We start from the raw sequence: 22,198 nt of genomic DNA, 5'->3' as shown, positions 1-22,198 counted from the left end.
GGTGGTTTGTGAACACTGGGGTAAAAGGAATAGACTGTGTTACAAAAGAAAGAAAAAAAGCCTGCATCATCACCTCTTGTGTTCTTCCTACAGGGAAACCAGTCCTTTTCACATTGTCTCTGTGACCCGCCCCCCCTTTTTTTTTTCTTTTCCTTCTCAGTTTACATCTCTGATTTATGCACCTATGTCTTTAGTGTTTAATTCCTTTTTCTTACAACTAAACTTGCTTCTTTCTTGAACTGTTTTTGTTCCAAATATATGATGTATAGTTGTTTTTTACTCCTAAAATTCCAGTTTGCAATTTGTTGGTCTGTGGATACTATAATTTTTTTTCCTTGCTAGATAATTACTAGTGCCATAGGGATGATGTAGACAGAGTTGCTGATGTTGTCTAGCTCTTAGTTTTCTGAGTTTTTGGTGTGTGTTCTGATTCAAGCTGATTTTTCCGTGTCAACAGTCAGCCTAAAACTACTTTCATACAGGCCACTACAGTATATTGTAAAATATAATGAGGCCTGTATCAGAAATTTCAAGATTTGGGGTCACACCCCTAGCCTGCAATTTTTTTTTTTTCTTTTTTTTTCTTCTCTCTCTTTTTAGAGAGGTCAGCTTTGCTGCCCCTGTTTGTCCTGTTTGGTTCATGGAGATGTAGCGGTTGTGGATTTCAGGGGAATAAAAGAAATGACGATAGTGCAGTTGCTGCAGCAAACCTCCTGAAACCAGTGTGACTGCACTGCAGTCTGGCTGTAACAGCCACAGTTTAAGAGGCAGTCGCTGACAGGGGACTCTCCCAACTTTTTGATACATCTGTAGCCAGTGCTGGGTTTGGTACTCCTGCGGCCAAACTGCCACCAGTTCCCAAGTAGGTTGGTTTTGAGCAATACCCCCAAAACCAGTACAACTACTAATTCCCTTTTCAGCTAACCTGCAATAACTTCACCCCCCTGCTCCCCTTGCTATTCAATATAAATTGTGTTTATTTAAATGATACATTTTTTAGATCAGAAACTTTGTAAAGCATTTAAATCTGACTTTATCTATTTGGGAGGAAATGGGAAAGAAAAGCTGTTTTTTGAGAAGTAGATATGGCAAACAGTTCTTAAAACATTTGTTGCACATTGTGAACAAATGTAAACATGTAATTAGGAAAAAATGACTAGAGTTGTTTCTCTTTTTAGGGAGGCTTAGTGCTAATTTTACTCTGTGTGCCAACTCAGGTTAAAATAAAATTATTTTAAGAAATATTTTATTTCCGGTGAAGTCCTAAGTAATTCTATGTGTGTGGCTGGATAGGTGTACAAGGCTAGCATATGGAATTGGGGGAAGATAATAGGCCAATGAAAATTACCATAAGGGAGAATTTATACTGTATTCTTTTTTAAAAAAAAAAGAGAAACGTCATTGGATTTTTGCCAGGAGATAGTGCTTAATTTACAGTTTTTTCTATGCACTTATTTCTTTACTGAACACTGCAATATTACAAAGTGCAGCAATCTTAAATGCAAGAAGAAACACAGCAGACACCAAAGCATGAGGCTTGTCAGCGTAAAGATGTTTGACTGCTATTTCCCTGAAGTTTTCCTGCTTCTGGGATAAAAACCATCTTATTACAGAATAAATCCGCTGAATTACTTGATTAGTGAGGTTAACTAACAGGAAAGCTCTTCTTACACAGTCGCTTCTGAAAATAAATGGACTAGTAGTTGCTTTCCTACTTCATAGATGTTTGTTATTCCTTGGATGGTTATGTATGGATAATAACTATTTATTTCATGTGAGCTTTATTTGTCTCTTTCAGGTTCATTTGAAAGTAGGTGGTAATTGAATATAATTACTGCTTTTAGGGAATATCTTTTCAGAACTGATTAAAAAAATAAGTGCATTCGGAGTTTTTTGATCTACCTTGTGGTAAAGGCAGCTGGTAGATTTTTATTTCAGTACTTGCTGCAACAATGAGAAATTTCTGTACAGCTCCTAGGTTTGATTCTGTAAACAATCAATGCTTGGGTATTGCATGGGAATGCTGTTGGCTGTTATGAGTAAACTATTTCTCAAATTACTTTTTGTTTCATAAGGTTTTTCTTGCCTTGTCTTCCCTTCTGTCTTTGCCCTTGCAAAAAAGGTTTACATTTTGAATCTTTGAAGGAAAAATATTGACAGAAACATAAAGGGAGCTTTGCAAAATATATATTTTGCCATTAAAGAAACAAAGATATATGTTGCGTTTTTCAAGTAAAATTTCCTTGCTGAGTCAAAAGCTTTGTGTAATGTTCTGCCTGTTTTTCAGTGAGTCTGGGAGAAGTCTAAGTACTTTTCTTCCTTAAGAGCTTTGAAGGGCAGCACTGCTGTAGGTGGTAGAACATGGAGTTTTACGCTTCCACATGCCAGAGGTTTCAGAGGACATGTAGCAATTCCATGGATTTGCAAATGCATGAAAGTCTTCCTTTTCCTGCATTGCGAAAGAAAGATGAAGGTTCTCAGCCTTCCGGAATAGTTTGTGTGTCTAAGAGAGGGCAGAAGTATGAGAAGCTCAGCTTTACAGAGAATTTACCGTCCGTGTTGGAGTGGGAAGATGAGCTTCCTTGGCTCCATTACATATGGAAGATTAGGAGACAGGTTTTATACTTCTCATGACTAGTATAGGAAGGTTGGAAGTTTACTGAGCTTGTTCAAATGTGCAGGCAGTCCACCATGTTGTGTTTAAACTCATTTGTAGTGGAGCTGGGCATTTGTTATTTTTCAGTCATTCTACTGTAAATTGGTTTAAGGGGTCCTGAAACACAGACCCTGAACGTAGTATATAGTGTTGAAAAACAGGGCCTACAATGTTCCTATATGGAATGCTTATATTGCTTTTCTGTCTGAGCTTCAGTGAGGAAAAAAATTACAGATCTTAAGGGAAAATGCTGAAAAAACAGAACAGTAAACTGGAGCTTGAGTTTTGTGGGGTCTATTGAAATATCTTCATAGAGGTACCTTACTTTTGAAATTACTTAATATAGTTACTCAGATGAGGTTGATAGATCATGACCTTGTTTGTTTCTAAAATCTGAATGTGTCAGGTCATGGAATGGGAAGCTAAAAAGCAGCCAGTCTCAGACCCTGTCAAACAGCTGAATTATCTGTGTGCGCTACCTTGATGTACAAAGGGAGCAAGGCAAGGAATTAAGTGGGATTATCCCCTTTCTGATTCCTCGAGTGTTAGCATGTAGGGCATGATTTTAGGATATATTAGCTATTGGGTTTAATGCTTTTTAAGTGTCTTGTGGAAACTGTACAAGAGTGAGTTACCTACCCTAGGGGCTCGCGTGCTTACAAAAATCCTTTAGTTAGCTGACGTTTCATATTAAATGTTCTAAATACTTCTGTAAAAGGCTGTTCTGATCTCAAAATTTCACTCATTTTCATGTCGTTCTAAGTAATACTGGTCTTGCATTGTATAATTTTTATTGTTCATTTCTGTGATATCGTGGTCCATTTTTCTTAAACTATGTTGTCTACTATGCACGGTTGATATTATTTTCATTTATTATTCTGCTCATTCTCTGCCTCACTAAAGGGAGGTTGTGATACAATTGCAATAAGTCAGTTACAGTTTAAATGTAGATGAGTGGGTATTTTTGTTGTTGTCCCCCCACCCCGCCCAGTTTCTCTTTTCTCCTTTAAGGTCGTGTAGTGGGATTTCTACAGAGGTAGCAGTGTGTTGTTGATGTTGCCTCAATAAGGTTCTCTGTAATTTAAAAACAGGCACTTGTCTGCCCCAATGCTGGAGGATACTTTCATTAAGAATCTATTCTTAAAATTGTTAAATTTCACACATAAATGTGATATGGTAGAATCTCTCTAAATGGCATTTTGGTGATTAGGACAGTAAAAAATGGAAAGGGATTTAGTTCTGCCTGATTTTTCTCCCCGAAATGCTGGTGACAGATTGTAGTGATGTCTGGTATGATAGTGAGCTCCCATACAGCATTGTATCTGCGTTTATTAGCCAAACAAAAAAACAACCCCAAAACTATTGAATAATGACAAAGATCTTGGATTCTTTTTGTCTTTTTTTTCTTTCATTTTGCCGAGAATGCTTTTGAAAATACTGCAAATTGCTGTACTATCCCAGTAAAACATAAATCGACAAAAATGCTATGAAAAGATTTTCATGTACTAGACAGATTGTTTTCATTTTAGCTTGTTTTTGGCATTTAAATGGGTTTGATATACTAATTTAAGCTTTGTTTACAGAGGGTTCTTGCTTGATTAGTTTCTAAGATGTTTATGGGGCTAAGTCATGCTGAAATCAAAGCCGATTTTTGTTAAACACCATATTTAATTAAAGGTAACTGAGCATCATATGAATATTGAAGGATGCTGTGCAACTTATGAAAATTGTTTGCATGAAACATACACATAAAATTTTAAGTTTGCAGGTTTTATGTATGTAATTTTGTAGACGTATGCATGCATGCCATATGCTATCTTGTACCATTGGGCACTCAGTCTAACTTGATGTTTTGAAATGACACCAACACAGGTAATGTTACATGAATGTGAAAACGGCTGCAGCCTAGAAGGACATAAACACAAACTGGAAAGCAAAGAAAATCTTGAAGCCTTATTCTCCTAACCTTTGGCTGTTTAACCATTTGGCTAGTTGAATGGCAGTATAGAATTTAAGTAAATTAGTATTTGTACTACTTTGGTGTTGGTGAAGTGTTACACAGATCCCAAGTGTATACCAGGTGATCTCCTTTTGCAAAAAAACATAAGTAGACTTTTATAAAGAAGTTCTTATATAAGCTTAGCTGCAAAATCCAGTAGTTATCACCCTAGAATCTCCTGTAACACAGAATTTATTTGTGTGCTTCTTACCATGATAAGTATTTTCTCTTTGATAGACATGTTATATTTGTGATGAACAAGGCAGAGAAAGTAAAGCAGCCACTGGTGCTTGTATGACGTGTAATAAACATGGATGTCGACAAGCTTTTCATGTAACGTGGTAAGTAGATTTTGTTATTTAACATTTCTGACATTCCAGGAAGTATCAATGCACTCAATGTGATGAGTGAACTCTTTATGTAGTGTGTTTCTGAATGAAGACATATGGTAAGGTGGTTCGTGTAGAAATATCTAACTTTATTACAATAGAGTTTACTAACAGTATGGCAGTGGTAGCATAGACATTGCTGTGAGCTGCAAAGCTGTCTGATAATACTCCCTTGGGTTCTATTAAATGCTGTGTGCTCTTATTAAAAAGGTGTAGTTGTGTGTTTGGTGTGTGTTTGTTTTTTGTCTTGCATTATTTTTCTTAGATGATACTTTATAGGATTTAGGAATGTGAAGACATTGTTCACCTGCTAATTGATTTGATGTTTAGTTTTAGTAAATCAGTGGGAAAAATTGTTTGGCTATACATAAAAATCACAGAATGTTTAGGGTTGGAAGGGACCTCTGGAGATCATCTGGTCCAACCCCCCTGCTAAAGCAGGTTCACCAGAGCAGATCGCACAAGAAGGTGTCCAGGCGGGTTTTGAATGTCTCCAGAGAAGGAGACTCCACCACCTCTCCGGGCAGCCTGTTCCAGGGCTCTAGACTCACCCCTTCTGGTACAGATTTCCAAACATATGGGAGTAATTCACCCCACTGGTTTTGTCTAAAGGGTACACTTCTATCCCGAACTATTCATTTTGGTTTCATGTATAGCTGTTGGAGAAAAACAGCTGTCCCCACCATCTGATTCATCCACTTTAAGATATTTAGGTTTGCGTGCTTTCAGGAGATGCTTGTCTCACTTTATGGACTTCTAGAAGAGGCTTTGTAATTAGATTAAACCACAAGTCCACAGGTCGAGGGAGGCAAAAGGAGTTCCACCCCCAAATTTGCAGCATTATTTGTTTTTTTCAAAATCAGCTGAAGCTATTTTGCAATAGATAGCAGATTTACACAGATTGTCTAGCTATATAATCTGTGGATTTACCCATCTGTTTTACGAGTGCCCCAGTATGCTTCTTGATGACCGGCTCAGTCAGAAAAAATGCTTAAATTACTTACATGTATTTTCTCCAGTGTAATCAAGTTATACTTTGAATGTCTTGTGCAGACCTTAAGGATATATTTCTGTACTTCAGGTGCTGATTTTTTTGCCACTCTTCTTTTTTATCTTTTAATTACTATCTGTCAGGTTCCTTAATTTTTCATTGGATGTGATCAATGTCGAATTTCTTTTTATGGTGAAAATGGATTGTGTTCCTTAAAGCACACATAGCATGTAAGGAGGTTACTTACTGGTGTGAAAAAAAGTATACATCCAAGTGTTTGGATGAAAACGTCTCTTTTCCTTCAAACACTTGGATGAATACAAGAGTTCTTTTCATCTTTTTAATTTCTTCCAAAGCCCTGTTTCAGTGAATGCCATAAAAAAATACGATAATTAGGTTAAAAATTAAAATATTTATCTTGCGAATTTTTAGAATTGCTTGATTCTAAGAAAAACAAGTATGTACTCTAAAATGATATCTAGCCAAAGATTACTGTGGCTGAGAATATTGAGAGGCTTCTGTAATATTTAAAAAATGGAAGAAAAATGTGAAAACTACAGAAGGCAGAGGTCCAGGGTGAGGTGTATCAATTTTGGATTAACAAAACTAACGTCTAAGGAAGAATGAGCTTGAGTCCATCTGGTTTTGTATGACAAGCTTAGAACGATAAATCTTTGCTTAAAGAGATCCTGTTATATGTTTTCTGTAGTTAGCATCTGCTGCAGGTATGCATGTATTTAGGAAGCAGTATTTCAGGATTGCGCAAGAACATAATTCATAAATTAGGAGAAAGTGATTTTAAAAAGCAAAGAAAATAAGCTGCCTTATGTATTGTTCTTTAATTTAAACAATCCTGTGCATCATTTTGACTGTAATATTGCATTATTATGCTAATGAAAATGATATGTAAAATGAAACTGAGTATTCTTTCAGTGTCTAAATTGGTTTTGATAAAGAAAATAAATCAACATAACAAATGGTGAAAAGCAAATCTGATTTGAAAAAATGTAGTAGAATAAGGTAATAATTATCCCAGGCAAGGAAACTTGTAGGTCCTGTTCTTTATAAAAGAAACCAACCTGCCACCATCTTTTAAACCAATAAATATGGGCTTATTATTGAAGTTATATTTAAAAAAAAAAAAGTGTAATTTTCCTGGCAAAGCAGAGAAGGATATATGCAACTTCAGAAAAATTTTGTCTTTGGATTTACAGTATGGTTTTGTTAAAAACTGTTCTTTCCATAGATAATTTTTGGCTTCGGTTTGAGCTAAAAATCATTGCAAATTGCTTGGTTTATTTATTTGTGGGAGTAGTTGTATAATAAATGTAGATTTTCAAGCTTTAAGCTTGTGTGAGTGGCTTAAAGACTATGAAAAAGGCATTGGGCCAAAGTAGAAACGATACATGTGTTTTGCTGGGCTACAAATGTCGTTTATGTACTCGCATGCCATTACAAGTCGCTTGTGTGGAAATCTCTTCTAGTAAATGCAGATATAAGTATTGTACATTATCAGCTGTGATACTGTGGTACGAGCTGATGTAAAATTGCTTTCCTTGAATGTTGTGTGGTTTATTTTTAGTGCGCAGTTTGCAGGACTTCTTTGTGAAGAAGAAGGCAATGGTGCAGATAATGTCCAGTACTGTGGCTACTGTAAATACCATTTTAGTAAACTGGTATGTATTTGTTAAATTCTATAAATAAATGTCACTGATTTTTTTTTTTCCATTCTGAATTGCTATTAAAACTAGAAATAATATTTTCATGTAGCTCAGAAAGTAGATTGTATTTCATTATAACAATGTTTTAATCGCAGTTGCAGAAGTACTAGCTGAAAATGTTTTTGTAAGTGGTTACTTTCTAGATGTGTGGGTTTTTCCCCTCTGCCAGAAATAGCATACACATTTAGTGGTTTAATTCATTAAGTTCCTGTAATGTTTTCTTTTGGTATTTGATTAGTTGGCTTCTAGGAATTTAGTCCATTTTGGAATAATCTAGAAAATATTACTTGTTATACTGTATATTAGAGACTACAGAAGCCCTCCATTTCTTTCTATTTATGTTAAACTTTTTTAAAGTGTTTTTCCTTTCATTCTGTCTCTCACTGTGCAACCAGTGGATATTCTCTGCCTATAAGTTCTCTGAAACACAACCTCAAGGATGTGACTTGAGGTTTGATTTTCAAAAAACAAGCAAACAAGCCAACAAAAATTTTTGAAATTTTTCAGTTATTTTAGTAGGTTTTGGATCAGACATCTGGAGTCTTTCATATTGCTTATGAGTTTGACAGTTCCAGATACCTGTTTCTGTGTACGTGTGTGTGTGTGGATTTCAAGGAGTTACCGATGTTTTTTAAAATATTATTTACTAATACTGAATGATGAAAATTAGAATAGGTAGGCTTGAGTTCAGATACTGCTGTAAGGACAGCTAAACTTGAAGATTACTTGTTTTCACTGCTAAAAGTGGTGAATGCTTGGGTAACTTTTGAATATGTTGCAATGAAATAAAAACACAGGGCCAATGAACCATCTTCGCTTTCTAGAATATAAACTTGGTGAGGTTAGTTCTGTGCACTTGTGAACATTGATAATTCTAGGCCCTTACTAAGTTAAGATTTTTTTTTTTTTTTAAAATTTTCTTGGTCTATTGCTTAGCAGTGAAGGCTAGCTCTTATGCTATTATGCATTATATTTGAATGTTCCAGTGCTGCTATGATTAAGAACATGTATATTTATTTAAAAAGCAAGTTTAATGATAAAGACATATTTGACATGTACTTAGCCTTCCATTGCAAAACTGCAGCGGTAAGAACAGTAAAGACTGGCAAGATCATTCAAGTGTTTCAGTGTTTCTTTAGGATTATTGTGACTATTGATGCCTGGTAACTACAGGTGTTTAGTATTTATTACTGAAGATGGTAGGTGGTGTATATCTGCTATACCACTCAAAACTTTGGTTGGCAAAGCACTGACCTGAAGTGTCTTCATAATGCTGCCGCAGTTATGATAACAAACATTTTGAACACTGACCTAGCATAAAGTATTTGCAGTCCTGGACTATGCTCTCAAGCATTGCAGAAATACAGGCAATTATGTCTGTTGCTTGTAAATGCATACATGATCACAGCATTCTGTATCCTATTTTTAAAACCATTTAAATGAAAATATTGCAGATAGGACACTTAAATAATAAATCATGAAGCCATGAAACAGCCACCTCCCAATGCACTTCAAGCATGTGGCAGTGCCAGCACTGTGGCTTCGTGTGAAACTCATTTGAGCAGCATCTTCTCTGTTTTACGTAGTGAAAACTTGAAAATATGTCTAGCATCTTTTAATTTTTGAAAAAGGAGCATATCTAATTTCTTTGTGGAAAGCATATTGTGCAAATGTGTGGGAGATGTAGAAGTTGATGTAAGGATAGGCTTTTTCCTGGTATACATTGGTTAGTCTTGTTCATTTTATTAGTATTTAGTCAGTTTTTCTGTAACTGTAGTTTTTTTTTTTTTTTTTTTTTTTGTTTTGTTTTGTTTTTGGTCAAGCAATAAGGCATCTTATAAGTCTAAATGCTTTATACTTTTTATTTATTCAAATGGTTCATTTTCTTTATCCATAAATATATTTTCTCTTTTTAGAAAAAGAGCAAACGGGGATCTAATAGGTCATATGATCAAAGTTTAAGTGATTCTTCCTCTCACTCTCAGGATAAACATCATGAGAAGGAGAAAAAAGTAAGTGGATTTGTCGTTGTTAATTATGTGGCACATCTGCTTAATAGTATCACTTTCTGATAAATTTAATTTTTGCTGAAAAGCATGAAGGAAATCTTGTTCCTGAAGCACTGAATAATAAATAACACAGGTGATAAACTAGAGGTACTAGGGTCCAATGAGGAAACATCTTCAGGTGCATTAGTACATGTACCTTCCTATTCCTGTTTATCGTAAGTTTTGGGATACACACTGGAACAATCCGTTGGGAAGGCTGTTTCTATGCAGCTTCCTTTGCTTTGGTTTTTCATTAGAGATTTTTTTGTGTAGGCTTTGTGACTAGGCAGGAAAGAAAAACAAGGATAGACATTTTAGCAAGTGTGCTGATAAACAGGTGCATCCAATTTTTTACATTTCAACTTGTTATATCTTTTTCTCCTTATTGAAGAACTGACATCTCTTTTACCCAGAAAAACACATTTTACTGGTACTGGTGATCAAGCCCACTGTGATGGCAAAACACTGTGTCATTTCACGTGAGAATCTTCCTGTGAGGGTATAAGGAACATAACTGTCTGCTAATTTCTATTGTTGGTGTATTCTTTCAACAATTTAACTTCACATATTTTTTTAAAAACAAATTTTAAATTCATAATGATCATTAGATTTTTAATACAGCTAGATTATTAGTTGTCTTTGTGGAATTCGTCATCTAAATTTAACACAGGGTGATAAGAGACAGTGGCACAATAATGCAGATTTGCTTTGGCTCTTTTTTAGCCCTCTTAAAAATACATACAGAACTGCTCACCTGCACACATCCTGTACAACTAACTCAACAGACTTTTCTGTGGGTGTGGATAGACTTCGTTTTGCATTATTCAAAATCATTACATAAAAATTGAAATCAAAGAATGTATTGACCAAATGTCTATTATATGAAGGAGCTATATTTATACTGTCAGGAAATTGAATAACAAATGTCAGTCTCCTTAATATTCTATTTGGTGTTTAAGCTCCCTTCCACTTTGGATGGATGTTGATCTCCATTGTTCTTGGATAATCTAAAAAGTGTCTTTTGGTCTGGCTGGTATAGGTGAATAGTTCCATCTTCATGTGGTAATGCAGAAGATACTGAATTAGAATGTGGTTGTACCTCTAAATTTATGACTGAAATAATAAAAGTATGAGGTTTGGCAGATCTTTTTTTCTTAATAACACATGGGTAAGAAAAACCAATCCTGAATTACTGACTACAGAATTACGTGCCATGTAAAACTTTACCAATATTTGCCATATTTTTTTCTTAGTTCTTCACAACTATCATATTTCAGGTCATGTTTTGTCAAAATACATGCATGGGTTTTTACTCACATTGACAAAACTTTGAAGTTGAATTTGAAGAAACTTTGAGGTGTGAAGGTGTGAGCATGAGGCTCAGTTTCAGTTTTGTATGTGTGAGCAGTGCAAAAAAACTGTTGGTGTTGTGTGTGTGGTGGTGGTGGTGGTTTGTTTTTTTTAAACTAACTTTGACTGGAGATGCTGTGCTTCCTTGGGTCATAATACCTGTAAAATCTCCAGGGAATACCTGAAGGGACTTTTTAACAGAGTGTGTTCAGCCAATGTATCAGCTAATTTTTCTGCTAGCTGCTCAGGTTCTCCTGCTCTGGAAGAGTTTTGATATCGATCTCCTAGAAATAGTTAATGTTGTGGCTTGCCTTTGCAAGTCCTGGCCTTTTTCTGTGACTTGAAATTTGCTAGAAACAGGATATTAAAGTTCCTTCTACCTTTCATGAACTGAAACATGGTAATCCAGAAGATCTCACAATCTGTAATACCAAGCAATGCAGTTTGAAGCACTAACCTATTACTTGACATTCAGTGGTTCTCATGGCACATTATAGCAAATTCACATTTAGATTGTTGTCATATTACAGTAAATATGTGTATCTTTCTTCCGAGATACAGTGATGTTGCCCTGCAACCCTTCCAGGAAGGGCACTCGAGTTTATACTTTCATCTTTGTTCTTTGGAAATTTGGAAAGTCTGATCTTTAGGCATCCTTAAAGCTTTCCCTTTTGCCAAGCAGAACCATATGAATTCAGGATTGGAGCCGTTTTTATTGCTCAGGCCTCAAAAGCTATCCATTTGCATATAAACTATTGTTCTGCAATAAGAAGAGGTTGGTCTGAAAATGTTAATATGGGCAGCTGTCACTTTTTGCAAACAGACGCTGAGTTGAAAGCATGTGTTTTTCTTCGTAGTATGTGTTTAGTCTCTTCTGGGCACTGTGCTTACGAAATCAATAGTAAATATGTGAGGGTATAATAACTAAGAAAACCAAACCAAAACAACAAACCTTTGGCATTATTTAATTTTAACGAGGAATTTGAAGCTACAGACTAAATAGTTTAGTAATATTCTGATTACTGCTACACTAAGTTTTGCTAATTTCTATGGTAGAGGTGTTATAAGTAGGGTTGGCAGTATGTTGCTTGACACGCTCTTACAATATCCCTTTTTTCAGGGCCCAGGTGTTTACCTCAAACTTTTTGGGGAAAAACTTAGGCCATCCTGAGACTGGAAAAATACCTTGATTTGCTAATGTGCCTGACTGCCTCATCTTTGGGAAGGGACTAAAGAAGTAACTAAAGATGTCTGGGATTGACTTTTGTGTAAAGAAAGTGTTTGTTGCCATGTATGTGAAAATTAGGCAAACTTACTAGCATTATATGTTTATCACTTCCAAAAGTGAATTTACTACATAGGAAGTAAATATTATATAGCAGCTGAATATCACAACTTCTTTCTCTACTGAAAGTGTTTTGGTTTGAGCTGAGCAGGAAGGGGAAATGTAAACTCTCTGCTGTGATCGCTCATATGATGAAAAATAAACAAAAATGGGCTTGTGACTGAAGAGGCAAAAAGAACAAAATACTGAGGAGGAGCCCCAGGGCACTGTTAGAGAAGTTGGAGGGTGTCAGTCTGAGGAGAACCTGAAATGCAAGAGCCAGGACAAGTGTTCTCAACACTGAGCGGCTGGCTAAAGGGAATTCGTCGTGGGCGTCTTCTTACTGCTCGCACTGTCCTTAAAGAAATGTTACACCTTCGCTAATTTTGAGAGGTGTCACTTGAGCATCTAAGAAGAGTGAGGCAGCCTGTGACATTCGGTGTGTTCATATGTTGGGGCTGTGAATTTCATTTAGGAGAAAGACACCTGGTGGTTTTTAATGTATTTTAATACTCTGTATGGGCTGTTACAATCAGGCCCTAAACACTCAGATCAGTTATTCCTTATGTATTCCTCTTTATCTGAATACCCAACTGTGAAAAGATAAAATTGACCTGCCATGCATCACGTAAGATTCTGTGCCAAAATTGAAACAGCTTGCAGTTCTTTGGGTTGCCATTCAGCTGCATAAGCAATGGTTTCATTTTTTTCTCTTAAAAAAAATATTCTGATTTAGTCCTGAAAAGTCAATTTATAGTACTGTTTAAAGCAGAGTGTTGCAAAGGCAATTCTAATGATGTAATTCTTCTGTTAATTGCCTCATTTCATAAACCTAATAATGTTGTTTGAACATTGGAGTTTTTGTGTAACTTTTTAGGGAAAAAAAACCTCCAGACTCCTCTCAGTAATGGAGTACCCTGATGCCTTCTTATTGATTCAGAAGTTTTTGTCAAGTTTTGTCAGTTTAATAGATCTAACTATTTAATACCGTAAACTGTTCTTGATGTATGCAACAAAATGACAAGAATGCTAAAGATAACTAGAAGAAAAGTGTTCTGCAACCACTTTGAAATTACTTCAATTTTAATTATTGAAGTAATGCTTGATAAATGTTGTTCAATTGAGAATTGTGTGGTATGAATGCTAATGGTGATGCTTATCCACGTTGACTTCTTCCATATTCTATCCAGTCAGAGGGGAAAAAAGTATGCTTCTAAAATACCTTTAAAATACCTTTATTTTTTAACATATCTCTTCCTGTCAAATTGTATTAAAAATCTAGTTATTTGGGAGGGCTGACAGAGTGTGACTGTGTAATCAAAATTTCATTAGAAAGCTTCTCTGAGTATATTCAGTAAAATATATCTTTAAAGTCTGCAGGATTAAGAGCAAAGGTGGCATCTTGTTGGTTGATTTGTTGCCTGATAAAGTTCTGTGTTAATTCGTGCTGTCTTCTGTGGCAGCCTGATAATCAGCTGCCTGTAATCTACTGGAACTGGCACCAGATAGTATAGATGCCACAGCAAAATGGTCTCTTGTGGAGGTCAGGAAGAACTATGTAAGCAGATAAGCTCAATTTTATTTATTTAAAATTTTATTTATTTAGTAAGAGGAAAAGTAAGAACTTCTGTTTCAACTATCGTGTGTATCATGGAATTACTGATTTGAATGCCTCATATTTCTCTAACCTTACAGTAACACAACATATATATTATGGAAAAAAGACTAATGCTTTTAGTGCACTGTACAAACACCTCATAATAAACAAACACCTCATAATAAAATTAAGCTTGACACCTGAGATTAGTTAATTATTGTAAAATCAAAATGACAAACACACCACCTTAGGTACACCTAAAAACTAGGCTGTAAGATGTAGGATTTTGTAAGGCTGCATTAGCTGCAGCTGTCCCTTTTCCCTCAAAGTACACAGTTTAGTCTTCTGCTTTTCACCATGAAAGAAAACAAACTCAAAACCTGACCCTTGCAGAACCTGTGCACAAAGGAATGGTGATTGATAGCGGTGATAATTGTCTCTGTAGACTGTAAAACTGAAATTCTGCAGGTGGCAAAATCCTCAAACATTTATCTGAAGAAATTCTGTTATTTATTTCTTGGAGCTACTACTTCACCGTGGTTTTTATAGGCGTCTTTGGAGCAATACTGGGAGAATTAGAATTTTGAGTAGATCTCAAGCGTTTTAAGTTCTTAGTGCTCATCAAACAAGACTTGTGGTTTTATAAAGAAAAACAACATTGTTAGTCTGAATGTCTTCCTTAGTCTGCAGGGTTCAATCAAAAGCCTTTCTGTTTAGTTGAAAAATCGCTATGATATACTTCAGGTATTATTAGATGTTACTCTTATTTATTTTGTTATATATTATTTATGCCATTATTACCAATTAATTCAGTTTTATCAATATATTCACAAAATTTTAAGAAAAGACTTTTTGTCTGATGATGATTTTGATCTTTCTGCAAGTTCAGTGTTTTGTGGCATCATTTGCTTGACTCCTCATTGTTTGTAATCTGCCACATTATAAGATAGAGGAGAGTAAATTTTGAATAACTGGGGAAAAATGTAAGCTGAACTTTGAAGAAACATGAACATTTCTTGCTTGAGAAAATTATGTGATGTTGTTTGTCTTAATTTGAAAACTAAATGACACCTGAACATCAAAAATAGATCATTAAGGCTACTGCTTGATTTTTTGTTGTTGTTTCTGTTTGTGTAATGTATCTTTCTTCCTACACTTCAATTCTGTACCTACAACTGTGAGAGATGTAGAAGCAAAAGGTGCATTAAGAAATTATTTTTCTTTGCTTTGGATCCTAGATTACTACAAGATTATTAGTACTTTTTGTTGACTTTGTAACAGTTTCTAGAAGGTAATCCTGTTACTTTTTTGTAAAGTTGTATGTATGTGCTGCTCCCCAGGTACAATGTTTTGTGTGCTGGTAGACCTTATGCAGCTAAAGGTGATCTGCACTGGTAGGCTGACCGACGCAGGAAATTATATGTATTCCTTTCACTTGCTGTCCTGTTTGCTTATTTCTTGACATATATTTTATAATATTTTAAGTTACCTTGCAGACAGTGGAGCGTTTTGCAATATGTAACATAATACAGATTTTGAAGTTTTAAATACTTGCAAGTTTTATAGGAATAAATGAAGGCGAGCAGGGACAATAAATAATTGCCTTGATTTAATTAATCTGGAACCATTTTTGAAGTTATAAAGTGCTACTCAAGTGTTTAGCACTGAGTATCTGTCACTAACAATTAATATTAAACTAAATAACAGAAAAAGCATATTTTAATGTTAAATATCAAAAGAAGAATAGCTTAAGAGTAGTTGTGTGTTAGTCTTGCACCTCAGAGAAGCTTTGCCTGTTGTTTTTATCATTGATTCTTGAGTCTTCTTACTGTCGACGATTAAAATTATGACTATAATGCCTGTATTGAAGCAAGGTTTTTGAGTCTCTGAAGTAATGGTATCAAGGCTTGATTCTTAAAAACAATTTTGTTCTTAGAGCTAAATATGTATGTATTTGAATGATGCTGGCAGCAGTGATCCACCTCTCCCTATAAACTATCCCGTGCCTGTTTCGTTTTACTGCTGTGACTGCAGCAATGCTGTGACTGCCTGTAATTTTCCTGCTGTGGTTTATAGCGTATAAAATGATAGATAGATGCCTACCCGAGCTAGGGCTGTTCTTGTCAAAACGAGATAAATTAGGATTTGATTTTGAAACCTGTGGACTGTGGGCATCTTTCATTCTGGAATTGTTATGGTTATATTACTAATAGCTACTAGTCACAAATAAGAGGCCAAGCAGGTCTTGTATTGGGGATTAGCAAGAGCTATGTGCAGCTTTCTATTAAAGGCATTGTGATGATGGCAACTCTGGATTTACAGGCTTCAGTGATGGAAAGATAGTGCAGGAAATCCAGAAATGACAAAAGCACCAACCTGAGTACTCTGTCCTAGTAGAACGTTCTGATATGTTGGAATTACTTCAGGGAGTCAAAAGCAGTGGCTGAAAAATTAGTGATTTAGACATTCAGATGATTTTTCTTTCAAGAATCACTACAGAAAATAGATTTGAAAATGATCTTAAGGTTCGAAAACTAGGGACAATGAAAGGTAGTGGGGAGATTATGACTTTTGTAACAGAGAAGAGGGTAAAAATGGGATACTTCAAGGTCAGCCCAAGCAGTTTTGTCTGACAGGCTGAGCACTGGTGCATGCTGATCGTGTGCATGTCCTTGAATTCTTCCAAATCAGAAGTTTGTCTCCTGTTCCCTGGGCAGGTGAACTCCTGCTCCTCTGGTCTGCATCTACCTCTTCTGGTCCCTGTTACTGTCCATCTCTCATGCTCCATCACTGAACTAACATAGCTCACTAAAACAGCAGAAAACTATCCACTTTGTTTTCTGTTGCTGCTGTTTTAGCAGTTTGAATTAGCACACAGAAGGTCTGACAAGCTGAGCAGCGTGGGAAAGGTGAGAGGAGGGGTCAGGAAACTTCTTCCCCCCTTTGTAACAGGGAACTGTTAAATGCTGAACTTCAGAATGTAGTTTAGTGAAGTGAAGTACTGTGGAAAACTCTTTAGAGAAGGCTGTACATTCCTGAGACAAAAATGAATTGCAAGTAAGTGTAAATACCTTCAACAAGTTAAATGATACTTCCACGTGGAATCCTTATGAATTAATAATGCCATTAGAGAAAAGCTGAACTCATCCATTCCATCTGTACTGCAAAAGTTATCATTCGCTTGCATTATTCACTCTTCTCAGACATTGAGTTCCAAACTGTGGAAAGACAGATTGGATAATGTTTGTTCTGTTGACAACAGATCAGAGCTAAGATAAAATTATACACATGTCCTTAATTTGATATTTCAATGAGATGATATTTTCATTCATTAGTCTGATAAATGTGTCCTCTGAAGATATGTTAAAGAAAATGAATGAGCAAGTACTGATCTTTAAAGTGATCCAACGTGTATATGAGCTAAAAAACTGAAGAGTTGGAACCAAACTGTACTTGTGAAATTATGTTATGTAATAATTTTGTGGATTGAATCTTTGTTCAAGAAATAGAAGCCATCAAAATGTGCTTTTTTTTTCTCTTCTCCACCTCTCTACCCTCAACCCCACAAGAGAGCAATGTACAAAAAGTCCTATAGGATTCCAGAAATCTTGCACCGTATTTGTTTTCTTATCTTGGAGCTTGTAGCTATTGGAATTAAGAGGGTATTACACAATTTTTTAGATAAGAAACAAAACCCAAAAATTAGATCCCTAGTGATAAATAAAGCTTTCTGATTAATCATGACATATGAACTCTAGGTATTTTGTATTGGTGTTTAGCTACATCATAAATCAGAGCTCTTCAGGTTGTAGGATGAATAATGTTACAGCTGCATACCCAATGGCTACATGGCAATTGCACCTTATTTTTCTTACAGTAAGAAAGATTTCAGAAGCTGCCTGAATCTGGTCTGTTGAGCTACCCTGTTTGTGAACCAAGACTGAAGTCTGCTTAGTAAATTTTCTAGTTGACCATATATTTTTTTAACATATTCTTCCTTGCAGTGTTTTATTTGCTAAACTCTGTTTTTACAGAATCGAGCATTGCATTTAACAGCTCTGCAACTGTCTTAAAATACAGGTGTTTGGAACATTCGAACTTGTGCCTATGAATCTTTAAAAAAATTAAGTCTGAGTATATAAATGGGATACATGGGTTCTGCCTGCCCTCAGGGCTCCCTTAGCTTTCACTTACTAGCAATATTGTCTTCAGTCCTCGTTAAGAGTAATTTCTGCTTTTTTTTTTTTTCCTTACAGTAAAGCCTGTAAAAGGTCAGACATTTTATATCATTACCTTCCCTAGAATGTTGTGTTTCTGGATGGATGTTTATCTTAGTGGGCTGCTGCTATGTTACTTCTTTTTGGAGCTGTGATCGGCGGTTTTGTAACAGCGAAGCATTCATTGAGTTGTCTGAGAAGGGCCAACTGTTTGTTCTTTTTCTGGCAGTAGGGAAGATGGCTAGGTCATATTTGTTAAATATTGTGGGAATTCATGTCCCTCTATTACTTCATTTGGATCCAAAATTGGGTATTTCAGAACTCTTATTATGCTTTGTACAGATCTTTATGGTGATAAGAGGGTGCAACTGCAAGGGGTCACTTTGTGGGAGCCAAGTCTCTTCATTTCAGCAGGTTGTTGCTGAAGTTTTTATTTTTATAAGTGTAAAACCTGAGTGTTCCTTTCAAAGATTTTCCTGCAGTGAAATTTTCTCCACTTCTTTGATGTTATTTGCATCTGGAGTCAATTCACGTTCAGATGTAGGACTTCTGAACTTCCCTTAGAAAGAAAAAGAAAAAAAAAGATGCTTTGTCAGAGGATGTGTAACCTAAAAAGAGGAGGAAATACAGAGTTAAGGACAGCAGGGCTCCCATGGGTAAGATCCTTGTATGCAAAAGGCTGTGAGTAGGTTACCCCTCCAGTGGCCTGGAGTGGTAAACTGTCCTGGCAAACTGTGTGTTGATATTTTGGATCTGGGAGAGGAATTGCTGTAGTTGCTGAACCTAAAGCATATTCTTTCCAGGCTCTTAGTCATTTATGCCCTCTCCCTTCCTCCATTCTTGTATCCCTCTTTCCTCCTTCTTGACACATTGCTTTCTTTTGAGACTACTATAAAAGTGATTTCAGTACATTACAAGATATAATTTGAAGTCCTCCTGACTGTTCCTTTGCTCAGAATTCTGTATTTCTTTGCCTTTTAGACAAAATTAACACAGGAAGTAAAATAACACTAGAAAGTCAACAGAAGAGATTGTAAAACATGTTCATACATGTTTGCTATTTTTCACTGATATTGCTGTTCTTAAAGCATATTGAAGTCATTGCTTCTTGCCTCAAAAATTATAAATAAAAATTTTCTTTAGGGCGATTCAAATTTCCTGGTAAAATGATGAAAGCTTAAGAAACTCAAGCAATGGCTTAGATTTCCATTTCATAACTTCCTTCTTGAGGCTTGTTTGGGGTTCAGTGAAATAGTTACTCAAGTTTATCTAAGCATGTACAGTGACGACGTAGTAAACTGGGTGTCTAGCACTGATGAAAAGCTCTCGGATTAACAGGTTTGATAGATAACATGGCAGTCTTGGTGTAGATGCTTCTGTTTTCTCTTGATCCCTGCTTGTTCTCTGGCAGTATGGGCAGCACTTTTGAGACTTATGTTTAAGAAATTATTGAAAAGACACTGCAGTGCATTTGAGTCCCTTCCCCTTCCCCTTCCCCTTCCAAGCAAAAACAACATAAAATAAAACCAGACTCCCTGATCTAAAACTCTCTCAACAAGCCTCAACAAACAAGTTCAATTCCGTGTATGAAAAAAAAACAAACTTAGAAATCCCCACTAGCCTTTTAAAGAATTCTCTTGGGACTTCCTTAGAGTTTTAAGAAGGGTACAAGAAAGAGAAGGACTTTACATATTGTGTTCTAGGAAGTACATTTTTGCATGATATTTCGGTGAAGATAGCTTTGGTACTTTATTTATGTATTTTCTTGGCTGAACTGTATTTCCTTCCTGGCAAAATTAGGTTATAAGTTGTGTTAAATAGATTTAGGGCTTGTTAGAGACAAGGTCATCTGTAAGTCACCCAGTCTTTATAGTGCATGAAGGTATAGATAAATGTGTTTTGCTTTCAGCTTTGCATCTAGATTGTAAATTGATTCTACTTTATTACAGAATTTGAGAACCCATTATTTTATTCTCACAGGCTGATTCCATGAAATAAGTTTTTTATATTTCTTCCATTGTGACTGAAGTAGAAAGTTGATACTTGGTGATACCTGAATTGAGTATGCACATGTTACATCCTGTCCTGGTGCTTGGTGAGAGTGGTTGTGCAGTCACTGTTGAACAAATCCTATTTTCTTTTGAGGGTCTGTGTAGTGATTTTGATAGTTAGAGGAAGATCAGCATGGATTGTTTTTAAGATTCAAAACAGTTACTGAGTTTTCATATGGCTTTCCAGACTTACATTTTAAGTTGTCTTCCTCATCTTTTCAAGCTACTCAGTAGGAGTTTTAAAGCCCTTGTGTCAATCCATATGTATGCGTTTTTTTGGTAGCTTTCTGCTGAAGCACTCATTCTGAACAAATAGTCATAAGATTATACCGTTCTGCTGAATTTTTTGCAAGTACACAAAAATTCCATAAATATATTGTCAAAGTAGCAAAATGCTTGAGTGCCAGTAGCTTATAAGTAACTTTCTCTCACATCTGCATCTTCTGATGTTGACTGTCTAAATAAACCGTATTATGATGCTAAGAAAAAATCACCCTCTAGATTTGTTTTTGATTAAATTGGTAAAAATATTGAACTCCTGTATTCTAAGTTGAATTGTTAATTTTGTCAGATGCTGTTTTTTTTTAATTTGTCTGAATTATTTAAGCAAATACAATTTGGGTCTGGTTCCGTAATCCTCTAAGGATTGATTTATACCACTATGGAAGATTTGTGTTATACTCTAAAGGCTCTGGGTTAAGAAATTTTCTCTCAGTTTGCACAATTTCAGTCACACTGCTGATGCTTCATGTTGTGCTTAAAAAAAAAATAAAAAGATCTCGTCCTCTTTAGAAAGCATTGTTGGTTTGTATAGCTTTTGGTAGTTTAACATGGAAGATACTTATTTAGTAAGTAAATGGTATGCACCTTTTGAGGAATGAAATCTAAATCATACTTCACATTGTTATGCTTGGAGATGTCCTTAGGGGAGCCAAAGCTAAAACCTTGCTTTAATTTACAGTAATACCTCAATGAAGAATATTGTGCAGGTGCAGAAATGCAGGAAGATAGAAATCTTTGGTGAGAAACGCAGGAGACCTGTGAAGCAGAAGCCCCTGTCTCTGTTTTTAATCTAGTTTCTTTTGTTGATTTCATTGATTATTGGGAAGATGGATAGTATTAACAACAGTGGATTCATAAATTCTGGTTTTAATTGAAGAATTTCAGTTTGTGTATTTTGAAAACGAATATAAGTACTTGATTTCCTTTTATAAAATTGTCTTATAAAAATTTCAAAATATTAATGTTGTTTCCATTACTATAGCACAGGATATTATTATCAAAATTTAAGAGAAATGGTAATGGTTGATGCTACATAAAAAGAGTTGTGTTAAAGATGAAGCTGAACTTAGGCTATCTTCTCTTTTATAACTTCTAGAAATATAAAGAGAAAGATAAACACAAGCAAAAATACAAGAAGCAGTCGGAGTCCTCACCATCCTTGGTTCCATCTCTTACTGTAACTACAGAGAAAGTAAGTCAATGTTTTTTTCCTCCTCTTCCACTTCGATTACTTATCTTGAAATTCCATGATATAATAATTCCAGGAGCTTTATAATGTCGTAGATTGTATAATTATCAAGCACACTTGGTATTTTTCCTATAATGTAAAATCCTAAAATACTTCTGAGGTCTATCATACAGAGAAAGGCTTAGATTTTTGTAATTGAATAGTGAGTGATTTAATGACCCCAATCAAGTGCCACTGATACTCCAGTATGTTTTATTTCATTGACTTATGTTTAATAATTTGAGAAGTTTTAGAAAATCTTTCCTTTGAAATTCACTTGTGTGTGCTGAGCTGTCACTGAACCTGTAAGCATTTAAGCTGGTAATCGTGACATTACAGCTCACG

At 35.5% G+C, this 22,198-nt stretch overlaps 1 protein-coding gene across 3 annotated transcripts in view; it reads left to right on the top strand.

Moving 5' to 3' along the window:
* Positions 1 to 22,198, top strand: part of MLLT10 (MLLT10 histone lysine methyltransferase DOT1L cofactor) — a 137,122-nt gene that overhangs the window by 43,743 nt on the left and 71,181 nt on the right. For all 3 annotated transcript variants that reach the window (XM_065629120.1, XM_065629119.1, XM_065629121.1), the window contains exons 6-9: positions 4,893 to 4,996; positions 7,618 to 7,711; positions 9,673 to 9,768; positions 21,722 to 21,817. In XM_065629120.1, the coding sequence (XP_065485192.1) occupies positions 4,893 to 4,996; positions 7,618 to 7,711; positions 9,673 to 9,768; positions 21,722 to 21,817 (390 nt within the window). The remainder of the gene's footprint in view (positions 1 to 4,892; positions 4,997 to 7,617; positions 7,712 to 9,672; positions 9,769 to 21,721; positions 21,818 to 22,198) is intronic.

This window comes from Caloenas nicobarica, chromosome 2 (genome assembly GCF_036013445.1).
Source record: "Caloenas nicobarica isolate bCalNic1 chromosome 2, bCalNic1.hap1, whole genome shotgun sequence".
NCBI lineage: Eukaryota > Metazoa > Chordata > Aves > Columbiformes > Columbidae > Caloenas > Caloenas nicobarica.
This window is presented reverse-complemented; position numbering and strand designations above follow the sequence as displayed.